This window comes from Lates calcarifer, unplaced genomic scaffold (assembly GCF_001640805.2).
Source record: "Lates calcarifer isolate ASB-BC8 unplaced genomic scaffold, TLL_Latcal_v3 _unitig_4120_quiver_3257, whole genome shotgun sequence".
NCBI classification, from domain to species: domain Eukaryota; kingdom Metazoa; phylum Chordata; class Actinopteri; family Centropomidae; genus Lates; species Lates calcarifer.
The window spans coordinates 3,400-15,601 of record NW_026116715.1 but is presented as its reverse complement, the minus strand read 5'-3'; the positions used below and the strand labels follow the sequence as shown (position 1 = coordinate 15,601).

Genomic DNA, 12,202 nt, shown 5'->3' with positions numbered 1-12,202 from the left:
GGATATATTCTGCAGCTCTCTACTATCGAGCTCCTGGTTCCAATTGCAAAGATCAACACACCCAGCTGTTTGAGGGCAGAGGCTGGTGCATCAACACTGTCAAAAGACTTTCCACCACATAGCAATATCAGGACCTGTGGAACTCCTTCCAAGCGCCTGCTTCCTGCAGAGGCCGTGAAGACATTGTCCCTCAAGTACTGGAGAGCTGCTCCAGTATTGAGCGGTCTTCCGCCTTTGTGCCTCAAACCTCTGACAGTGTCGAGGATCTCTCCCTTTGTGTGTACGTTCAGATAGAACTGGACAGCTGGATCTCTGCTGTACTGAACCACTGAGACGCGGTCTTTGTTGTCATCCACGCTCAGTGTCTCTACTACTCTTTGGACAAAGTCTCGCATAGCTGGGAATCCACTTCTAGTACCATCAGAGCCATCCAACAAGAACACAACATCCCTTCCCACTGGCTTTTTCTCCACTAGGGGACAAAAGATTTGAGACATTTTTAGCTTCATTTCTCAAACGTTTCATGTGGTTAAATCAGATGATGGGAGCTAACCTCAATGTTTACGACCTGCACTATCAAAGCTGGCACACCAGTTTTGTCTAAGTGGCACTGGCTGACCTGAACTTGGTGAAAAACATCTTAGGTACGGCACAATTTGCATCCTACCATGACCTCGCAGTGTAAAAAATTGATCACTTTCTTACCAGTTACCGTTGGTGTCATGGGCGTGGCCCTCACTACACCACTGTGTTCATTGCAGAGGAGAGCTGTTCTTGGATGCCCGGGGAGATCAGTGAACTCAGACACAGATAGGGCCAGACTAGGGTCATATGATATCTTCTGCAGCTCTCTAATGTCAGAGCTCCTTGTTCCAATGCCAATCACAAAGATGCCCTGTTGTTTGAGAGCAGAGGCCGGTGTATCTACATTGTCAAAAGACCTTCCGCCATTTAGCAGGATCAACATCTGTGGGACACCTTGCAGGCGCCTACTCCCAGAGGAGTTTGTAAAGACATTGTCCCTGACGTACTGGAGGGCTGCCCCGGTGTTGAGGGGGTGCCTCCTCTGTGTCTCAGCCCTCTGACTGAATCCACAATATCCTCTCTGGTGGTGTATGTGTTGAGATAGAAATGGACCTCTGCATCTCTGCCGTACTGGACCACAGAGACGCGGTCGTGTTTTTCTCCCACATTAAGTTTCTCTACCACTCTCTCAACAAAATCAAGCATGGCAGGGAAGCCATTCCTTGTGCCATCAGAACCATCCAGAAGGAATACGATATCCTTTTTGGCAGAGTCAACTGAAAAAAGACAGGAAGACAAGGAAGTAAAACCTTTGAAAAAGTGCGCTGGAGAACTAACCCTCACTAAGTGGTGAGCTGTCTTTCAAGTTTTGTTCTTTACTTTTGTTTTTCTGTGAGAGCACCTTGCACTTTCTACTTCAATTTTAAGCAGCAGGAAATCATGCCACCGCCTGTCTTTAAATGCACACATGGAAACTAAACAAGTATCACACTTCATCTCTTTTGCTCAGTGTAAGTGAAACAAGTCAGGCAGGCCCTCAGGCAAGAGGTCATGCTTGTTAACATACCAAGTACAGTTGGTGATTCTGGGGTGACGTCAATGACCACAGCCTCCACGGAGGACTGGAGCTGCTGTTGGACACTGGGCAGGTCAGTGAATTCAGACACAGATAGAGCGGTACTGGGATCGTGGGATATATTCTGCAGCTCTCTACTATCCGAGCTCCTGGTTCCAATTGCAAAGATCAACACACCCAGCTGTTTGAGGGCAGAGGCTGGTGCATCAACACTGTCAAAAGACTTTCCACCACATAGCAATATCAGGACCTGTGGAACTCCTTCCAAGCGCCTGCTTCCTGCAGAGGCCGTGAAGACATTGTCCCTCAAGTACTGGAGAGCTGCTCCAGTATTGAGCGGTCTTCCGCCTTTGTGCCTCAAACCTCTGACAGTGTCGAGGATCTCTCCCTTTGTGGTGTACGTGTTCAGATAGAACTGGACAGCTGGATCTCTGCTGTACTGAACCACTGAGACGCGGTCTTTGTTGTCATCCACGCTCAGTGTCTCTACTACTCTTTGGACAAAGTCTCGCATAGCTGGGAATCCACTTCTAGTACCATCAGAGCCATCCAACAAGAACACAACATCCCTTCCCACTGGCTTTTTCTCCACTAGGGGACAAAAGATTTGAGACATTTTTAGCTTCATTTCTCAAACGTTTCATGTGGTTAAATCAGATGATGGGAGCTAACCTCAATGTTTACGACCTGCACTATCAAAGCTGGCACACCAGTTTTGTCTAAGTGGCACTGGCTGACCTGAACTTGGTGAAAAAACATCTTAGGTACGGCACAATTTGCATCCTACCATGACCTCGCAGTGTAAAAATTGATCACTTTCTTACCAGTTACCGTTGGTGTCATGGGCGTGGCCCTCACTACCACTGTGTTCATTGCAGAGGAGAGCTGTTCTTGGATGCCGGGGAGATCAGTGAACTCAGACACAGATAGGGCCAGACTAGGGTCATATGATATCTTCTGCAGCTCTCTAATGTCAGAGCTCCTTGTTCCAATGCCAATCACAAAGATGCCCTGTTGTTTGAGAGCAGAGGCCGGTGTATCTACATTGTCAAAAGACCTTCCGCCATTTAGCAGGATCAACATCTGTGGGACACCTTGCAGGCGCCTACTCCCAGAGGAGTTTGTAAAGACATTGTCCCTGACGTACTGGAGGGCTGCCCCGGTGTTGAGGGGTCTGCCTCCTCTGTGTCTCAGCCCTCTGACTGAATCCACAATATCCTCTCTGGTGGTGTATGTGTTGAGATAGAAATGGACCTCTGCATCTCTGCCGTACTGGACCACAGAGACGCGGTCGTTGTTTTCTCCCACATTAAGTTTCTCTACCACTCTCTCAACAAAATCAAGCATGGCAGGGAAGCCATTCCTTGTGCCATCAGAACCATCCAGAAGGAATACGATATCCTTTTTGGCAGAGTCAACTGAAAAAAGACAGGAAGACAAGGAAGTAAAACCTTTGAAAAAGTGCGCTGGAGAACTAACCCTCACTAAGTGGTGAGCTGTCTTTCAAGTTTTGTTCTTTACTTTTGTTTTTCTGTGAGAGCACCTTGCACTTTCTACTTCAATTTTAAGCAGCAGGAAATCATGCCACCGCCTGTCTTTAAATGCACACATGGAAACTAAACAAGTATCACACTTCATCTCTTTTGCTCAGTGTAAGTGAAACAAGTCAGGCAGGCCCTCAGGCAAGAGGTCATGCTTGTTAACATACCAAGTACAGTTGGTGATTCTGGGGTGACGTCAATGACCACAGCCTCCACGGAGGACTGGAGCTGCTGTTGGACACTGGGCAGGTCAGTGAATTCAGACACAGATAGAGCGGTACTGGGATCGGGATATATTCTGCAGCTCTCTACTATCCGAGCTCCTGGTTCCAATTGCAAAGATCAACACACCCAGCTGTTTGAGGGCAGAGGCTGGTGCATCAACACTGTCAAAAGACTTTCCACCACATAGCAATATCAGGACCTGTGGAACTCCTTCCAAGCGCCTGCTTCCTGCAGAGGCCGTGAAGACATTGTCCCTCAAGTACTGGAGAGCTGCTCCAGTATTGAGCGGTCTTCCGCCTTTGTGCCTCAAACCTCTGACAGTGTCGAGGATCTCTCCCTTTGTGGTGTACGTGTTCAGATAGAACTGGACAGCTGGATCTCTGCTGTACTGAACCACTGAGACGCGGTCTTTGTTGTCATCCACGCTCAGTGTCTCTACTACTCTTTGGACAAAGTCTCGCATAGCTGGGAATCCACTTCTAGTACCATCAGAGCCATCCAACAAGAACACAACATCCCTTCCCACTGGCTTTTTCTCCACTAGGGGACAAAAGATTTGAGACATTTTTAGCTTCATTTCTCAAACGTTTCATGTGGTTAAATCAGATGATGGGAGCTAACCTCAATGTTTACGACCTGCACTATCAAAGCTGGCACACCAGTTTTGTCTAAGTGGCACTGGGCTGACCTGAACTTGGTGAAAAAACATCTTAGGTACGGCACAATTTGCATCCTACATGACCTCGCAGTGTAAAAATTGATCACTTTCTTACCAGTTACCGTTGGTGTCATGGGCGTGGCCCTCACTACCACTGTGTTCATTGCAGAGGAGAGCTGTTCTTGGATGCCGGGGAGGATCAGTGAACTCAGACACAGATAGGGCCAGACTAGGGTCATATGATATCTTCTGCAAGCTCTCTAATGTCAGAGCTCCTTGTTCCAATGCCAATCACAAAGATGCCCTGTTGTTTGAGAGCAGAGGCCGGTGTATCTACATTGTCAAAAGACCTTCCAGCCATTTAGCAGGATCAACATCTGTGGGACACCTTGCAGGACGCCTACTCCCAGAGGAGTTTGTAAAGACATTGTCCCTGACGTACTGGAGGGCTGCCCCGGTGTTGAGGGTCTGCCTCCTCTGTGTCTCAGCCCTCTGACTGAATCCACAATATCCTCTCTGGTGGTGTATGTGTTGAGATAGAAATGGACCTCTGCATCTCTGCCGTACTGGACCACAGAGACGCGGTCGTTGTTTTCTCCCACATTAAGTTTCTCTACCACTCTCTCAACAAAATCAAGCATGGCAGGGAAGCCATTCCTTGTGCCATCAGAACCATCCAGAAGGAATACGATATCCTTTTTGGCAGAGTCAACTGAAAAAAGACAGGAAGACAAGGAAGTAAAACCTTTGAAAAAGTGCGCTGGAGAACTAACCCTCACTAAGTGGTGAGCTGTCTTTCAAGTTTTGTTCTTTACTTTTGTTTTTCTGTGAGAGCACCTTGCACTTTCTACTTCAATTTTAAGGCAGCAGGAAATCATGCCACCGCCTGTCTTTAAATGCACACATGGAACTAAAACAAGTATCACACTTCATCTCTTTTGCTCAGTGTAAGTGAAACAAGTCAGGCAGGCCCTCAGGCAAGAGGTCATGCTTGTTAACATACCAAGTACAGTTGGTGATTCTGGGGTGACGTCAATGACCACAGCCTCCACGGAGGACTGGAGCTGCTGTTGGACACTGGGCAGGTCAGTGAATTCAGACACAGATAGAGCGGTACTGGGATCGTGGGATATATTCTGCAGCTCTCTACTATCCGAGCTCCTGGTTCCAATTGCAAAGATCAACACACCCAGCTGTTTGAGGGCAGAGGCTGGTGCATCAACACTGTCAAAAGACTTTCCACCACATAGCAATATCAGGACCTGTGGAACTCCTTCCAAGCGCCTGCTTCCTGCAGAGGCTGTGAAGACATTGTCCCTCAAGTACTGGAGAGCTGCTCCAGTATTGAGCGGTCTTCCGCCTTTGTGCCTCAAACCTCTGACAGTGTCGAGGATCTCTCCCTTTGTGGTGTACGTGTTCAGATAGAACTGGACAGCTGGATCTCTGCTGTACTGAACCACTGAGACGCGGTCTTTGTTGTCATCCACGCTCAGTGTCTCTACTACTCTTTGGACAAAGTCTCGCATAGCTGGGAATCCACTTCTAGTACCATCAGAGCCATCCAACAAGAACACAACATCCCTTCCCACTGGCTTTTTCTCCACTAGGGACAAAAGATTTGAGACATTTTTAGCTTCATTTCTCAAACGTTTCATGTGGTTAAATCAGATGATGGGAGCTAACCTCAATGTTTACGACCTGCACTATCAAAGCTGGCACACCAGTTTTGTCTAAGTGGCACTGGCTGACCTGAACTTGGTGAAAAAACATCTTAGGTACGGCACAATTTGCATCCTACCATGACCTCGCAGTGTAAAAATTGATCACTTTCTTACCAGTTACCGTTGGTGTCATGGGCGTGGCCCTCACTACCACTGTGTTCATTGCAGAGGAGAGCTGTTCTTGGATGCCGGGGAGATCAGTGAACTCAGACACAGATAGGGCCAGACTAGGGTCATATGATATCTTCTGCAGCTCTCTAATGTCAGAGCTCCTTGTTCCAATGCCAATCACAAAGATGCCCTGTTGTTTGAGAGCAGAGGCCGGTGTATCTACATTGTCAAAAGACCTTCCGCCATTTAGCAGGATCAACATCTGTGGGACACCTTGCAGGCGCCTACTCCCAGAGGAGTTTGTAAAGACATTGTCCCTGACGTACTGGAGGGCTGCCCCGGTGTTGAGGGGTCTGCCTCCTCTGTGTCTCAGCCCTCTGACTGAATCCACAATATCCTCTCTGGTGTGTATGTGTTGAGATAGAAATGGACCTCTGCATCTCTGCCGTACTGGACCACAGAGACGCGGTCGTTGTTTTCTCCCACATTAAGTTTCTCTACCACTCTCTCAACAAAATCAAGCATGGCAGGGAAGCCATTCCTTGTGCCATCAGAACCATCCAGAAGGAATACGATATCCTTTTTGGCAGAGTCAACTGAAAAAAGACAGGAAGACAAGGAAGTAAAACCTTTGAAAAAGTGCGCTGGAGAACTAACCCTCACTAAGTGGTGAGCTGTCTTTCAAGTTTTGTTCTTTACTTTTGTTTTTCTGTGAGAGCACCTTGCACTTTCTACTTCAATTTTAAGCAGCAGGAAATCATGCCACCGCCTGTCTTTAAATGCACACATGGAAACTAAACAAGTATCACACTTCATCTCTTTTGCTCAGTGTAAGTGAAACAAGTCAGGCAGGCCCTCAGGCAAGAGGTCATGCTTGTTAACATACCAAGTACAGTTGGTGATTCTGGGGTGACGTCAATGACCACAGCCTCCACGGAGGACTGGAGCTGCTGTTGGACACTGGGCAGGTCAGTGAATTCAGACACAGATAGAGCGGTACTGGGATCGTGGGATATATTCTGCAGCTCTCTACTATCCGAGCTCCTGGTTCCAATTGCAAAGATCAACACACCCAGCTGTTTGAGGGCAGAGGCTGGTGCATCAACACTGTCAAAAGACTTTCCACCACATAGCAATATCAGGACCTGTGGAACTCCTTCCAAGCGCCTGCTTCCTGCAGAGGCTCGTGAAGACATTGTCCTCAAGTACTGGAGAGCTGCTCCAGTATTGAGCGGTCTTCCGCCTTTGTGCCTCAAACCTCTGACAGTGTCGAGGATCTCTCCCTTTGTGGTGTACGTGTTCAGATAGAACTGGACAGCTGGATCTCTGCTGTAACTGAACCACTGAGACGCGGTCTTTGTTGTCATCCCACGCTCAGTGTCTCTACTACTCTTTGGACAAAGTCTCGCATAGCTGGGAATCCACTTCTAGTACCATCAGAGCCATCCAACAAGAACACAACATCCCTTCCCACTGGCTTTTTCTCCACTAGGGGACAAAAGATTTGAGACATTTTTAGCTTCATTTCTCAAACGTTTCATGTGGTTAAATCAGATGATGGGAGCTAACCTCAATGTTTACGACCTGCACTATCAAAGCTGGCACACCAGTTTGTCTAAGTGGCACTGGCTGACCTGAACTTGGTGAAAAAACATCTTAGGTACGGCACAATTTGCATCCTACCATGACCTCGCAGTGTAAAAATTGATCACTTTCTTACCAGTTACCGTTGGTGTCATGGGCGTGGCCCTCACTACCACTGTGTTCATTGCAGAGGAGAGCTGTTCTTGGATGCCGGGGAGATCAGTGAACTCAGACACAGATAGGGCCAGACTAGGGTCATATGATATCTTCTGCAGCTCTCTAATGTCAGAGCTCCTTGTTCCAATGCCAATCACAAAGATGCCCTGTTGTTTGAGAGCAGAGGCCGGTGTATCTACATTGTCAAAAGACCTTCCGCCATTTAGCAGGATCAACATCTGTGGGACACCTTGCAGGCGCCTACTCCCAGAGGAGTTTGTAAAGACATTGTCCCTGACGTACTGGAGGGCTGCCCCGGTGTTGAGGGTCTGCCTCCTCTGTGTCTCAGCCCTCTGACTGAATCCACAATATCCTCTCTGGTGGTGTATGTGTTGAGATAGAAATGGACCTCTGCATCTCTGCCGTACTGGACCACAGAGACGCGGTCGTTGTTTTCTCCCACATTAAGTTTCTCTACCACTCTCTCAACAAAATCAAGCATGGCAGGGAAGCCATTCCTTGTGCATCAGAACCATCCAGAAGGAATACGATAATCCTTTTTGGCAGAGTCAACTGAAAAAAGACAGGAAGACAAGGAAGTAAAACCTTTGAAAAAGTGCGCTGGAGAACTAACCCTCACTAAGTGGTGAGCTGTCTTTCAAGTTTTGTTCTTTACTTTTGTTTTTCTGTGAGAGCACCTTGCACTTTCTACTTCAATTTTAAGCAGCAGGAAATCATGCCACCGCCTGTCTTTAAATGCACACATGGAAACTAAACAAGTATCACACTTCATCTCTTTGCTCAGTGTAAGTGAAACAAGTCAGGCAGGCCCTCAGGCAAGAGGTCATGCTTGTTAACATACCAAGTACAGTTGGTGATTCTGGGGTGACGTCAATGACCACAGCCTCCACGGAGGACTGGAGCTGCTGTTGGACACTGGGCAGGTCAGTGAATTCAGACACAGATAGAGCGGTACTGGATCGTGGGATATATTCTGCAGCTCTCTACTATCCGAGCTCCTGGTTCCAATTGCAAAGATCAACACACCCAGCTGTTTGAGGGCAGAGGCTGGTGCATCAACACTGTCAAAAGACTTTCCACCACATAGCAATATCAGGACCTGTGGAACTCCTTCCAAGCGCCTGCTTCCTGCAGAGGCCGTGAAGACATTGTCCCTCAAGTACTGGAGAGCTGCTCCAGTATTGAGCGGTCTTCCGCCTTTGTGCCTCAAACCTCTGACAGTGTCGAGGATCTCTCCCTTTGTGGTGTACGTGTTCAGATAGAACTGGACAGCTGGATCTCTGCTGTACTGAACCACTGAGACGCGGTCTTTGTTGTCATCCACGCTCAGTGTCTCTACTACTCTTTGGACAAAGTCTCGCATAGCTGGGAATCCACTTCTAGTACCATCAGAGCCATCCAACAAGAACACAACATCCCTTCCCACTGGCTTTTTCTCCACTAGGGGACAAAAGATTTGAGACATTTTTAGCTTCATTTCTCAAACGTTTCATGTGGTTAAATCAGATGATGGGAGCTAACCTCAATGTTTACGACCTGCACTATCAAAGCTGGCACACCAGTTTTGTCTAAGTGGCACTGGCTGACCTGAACTTGGTGAAAAAACATCTTAGGTACGGCACAATTTGCATCCTACCATGACCTCGCAGTGTAAAAATTGATCACTTTCTTACCAGTTACCGTTGGTGTCATGGGCGTGGCCCTCACTACCACTGTGTTCATTGCAGAGGAGAGCTGTTCTTGGATGGGGGAGATCAGTGAACTCAGACACAGATAGGGCCAGACTAGGGTCATATGATATCTTCTGCAGCTCTCTAATGTCAGAGCTCCTTGTTCCAATGCCAATCACAAAGATGCCCTGTTGTTTGAGAGCAGAGGCCGGTGTATCTACATTGTCAAAAGACCTTCCGCCATTTAGCAGGATCAACATCTGTGGGACACCTTGCAGGCGCCTACTCCCAGAGGAGTTTGTAAAGACATTGTCCCTGACGTACTGGAGGGCTGCCCCGGTGTTGAGGGGTCTGCCTCCTCTGTGTCTCAGCCCTCTGACTGAATCCACAATATCCTCTCTGGTGGTGTATGTGTTGAGATAGAAATGGACCTCTGCATCTCTGCCGTACTGGACCACAGAGACGCGGTCGTTGTTTTCTCCCACATTAAGTTTCTCTACCACTCTCTCAACAAAATCAAGCATGGCAGGGAAGCCATTCCTTGTGCCATCAGAACCATCCAGAAGGAATACGATATCCTTTTGGCAGAGTCAACTGAAAAAAGACAGGAAGACAAGGAAGTAAAACCTTTGAAAAAGTGCGCTGGAGAACTAACCCTCACTAAGTGGTGAGCTGTCTTTCAAGTTTTGTTCTTTACTTTTGTTTTTCTGTGAGAGCACCTTGCACTTTCTACTTCAATTTTAAGCAGCAGGAAATCATGCCACCGCCTGTCTTTAAATGCACACATGGAAACTAAACAAGTATCACACTTCATCTCTTTTGCTCAGTGTAAGTGAAACAAGTCAGGCAGGCCCTCAGGCAAGAGGTCATGCTTGTTAACATACCAAGTACAGTTGGTGATTCTGGGGTGACGTCAATGACCACAGCCTCCACGGAGGACTGGAGCTGCTGTTGGACACTGGGCAGGTCAGTGAATTCAGACACAGATAGAGCGGTACTGGGATCGTGGGATATATTCTGCAGCTCTCTACTATCCGAGCTCCTGGTTCCAATTGCAAAGATCAACACACCCAGCTGTTTGAGGGCAGAGGCTGGTGCATCAACACTGTCAAAAGACTTTCCACCACATAGCAATATCAGGACCTGTGGAACTCCTTCCAAGCGCCTGCTTCCTGCAGAGGCCGTGAAGACATTGTCCCTCAAGTACTGGAGAGCTGCTCCAGTATTGAGCGGTCTTCCGCCTTTGTGCCTCAAACCTCTGACAGTGTCGAGGATCTCTCCCTTTGTGGTGTACGTGTTCAGATAGAACTGGACAGCTGGATCTCTGCTGTACTGAACCACTGAGACGCGGTCTTTGTTGTCATCCACGCTCAGTGTCTCTACTACTCTTTGGACAAAGTCTCGCATAGCTGGGAATCCACTTCTAGTACCATCAGAGCCATCCAACAAGAACACAACATCCCTTCCCACTGGCTTTTTCTCCACTAGGGGACAAAAGATTTGAGACATTTTTAGCTTCATTTCTCAAACGTTTCATGTGGTTAAATCAGATGATGGGAGCTAACCTCAATGTTTACGACCTGCACTATCAAAGCTGGCACACCAGTTTTGTCTAAGTGGCACTGGCTGACCTGAACTTGGTGAAAAAACATCTTAGGTACGGCACAATTTGCATCCTACCATGACCTCGCAGTGTAAAAATTGATCACTTTCTTACCAGTTACCGTTGGTGTCATGGGCGTGGCCCTCACTACCACTGTGTTCATTGCAGAGGAGAGCTGTTCTTGGATGCCGGGGAGATCAGTGAACTCAGACACAGATAGGGCCAGACTAGGGTCATATGATATCTTCTGCAGCTCTCTAATGTCAGAGCTCCTGTTCCAATGCCAATCACAAAGATGCCCTGTTGTTTGAGAGCAGAGGCCGGTGTATCTACATTGTCAAAAGACCTTCCGCCATTTAGCAGGATCAACATCTGTGGGACACCTTGCAGGCGCCTACTCCCAGAGGAGTTTGTAAAGACATTGTCCCTGACGTACTGGAGGGCTGCCCCGGTGTTGAGGGTCTGCCTCCTCTGTGTCTCAGCCCTCTGACTGAATCCACAATATCCTCTCTGGTGGTGTATGTGTTGAGATAGAAATGGACCTCTGCATCTCTGCCGTACTGGACCACAGAGACGCGGTCGTTGTTTTCTCCCACATTAAGTTTCTTTACCACTCTCTCAACAAAATCAAGCATGGCAGGGAAGCCATTCCTTGTGCCATCAGAACCATCCAGAAGGAATACGATATCCTTTTTGGCAGAGTCAACTGAAAAAAGACAGGAAGACAAGGAAGTAAAACCTTTGAAAAAGTGCGCTGGAGAACTAACCCTCACTAAGTGGTGAGCTGTCTTTCAAGTTTTGTTCTTTACTTTTGTTTTTCTGTGAGAGCACCTTGCACTTTCTACTTCAATTTTAAGCAGCAGGAAATCATGCCACCGCCTGTCTTAAATGCACACATGGAAACTAAACAAGTATCACACTTCATCTCTTTTGCTCAGTGTAAGTGAAACAAGTCAGGCAGGCCCTCAGGCAAGAGGTCATGCTTGTTAACATACCAAGTACAGTTGGTGATTCTGGGGTGACGTCAATGACCACAGCCTCCACGGAGGACTGGAGCTGCTGTTGGACACTGGGCAGGTCAGTGAATTCAGACACAGATAGAGAGCGGTACTGGGATCGTGGGATATATTCTGCAGCTCTCTACTATCCGAGCTCCTGGTTCCAATTGCAAAGATCAACACACCCAGCTGTTGAGGGCAGAGGCTGGTGCATCAACACTGTCAAAAGACTTTCCACCACATAGCAATATCAGGACCTGTGGAACTCCTTCCAAGCGCCTGCTTCCTGCAGAGGCCGTGAAGACATTGTCCCT

At 47.8% G+C, this 12,202-nt stretch overlaps 1 protein-coding gene across 1 annotated transcript; it reads right to left on the bottom strand.

Moving 5' to 3' along the window:
* Nucleotides 1-1,186: 1,186 nt before the first annotated feature.
* Nucleotides 1,187-3,425, bottom strand: LOC127140267 (collagen alpha-3(VI) chain-like). Its single transcript, XM_051068324.1, has 2 exons — nucleotides 2,425-3,425; nucleotides 1,187-2,191 (listed from the first exon to the last, which is right to left on the bottom strand). The coding sequence occupies exons 1-2, from the start codon at nucleotides 2,945-2,947 to the stop codon at nucleotides 1,518-1,520; spliced, it is 1,197 nt and encodes a 398-aa protein (XP_050924281.1). The 5' UTR covers nucleotides 2,948-3,425; the 3' UTR covers nucleotides 1,187-1,517.
* Nucleotides 3,426-12,202: the final 8,777 nt, after the last annotated feature.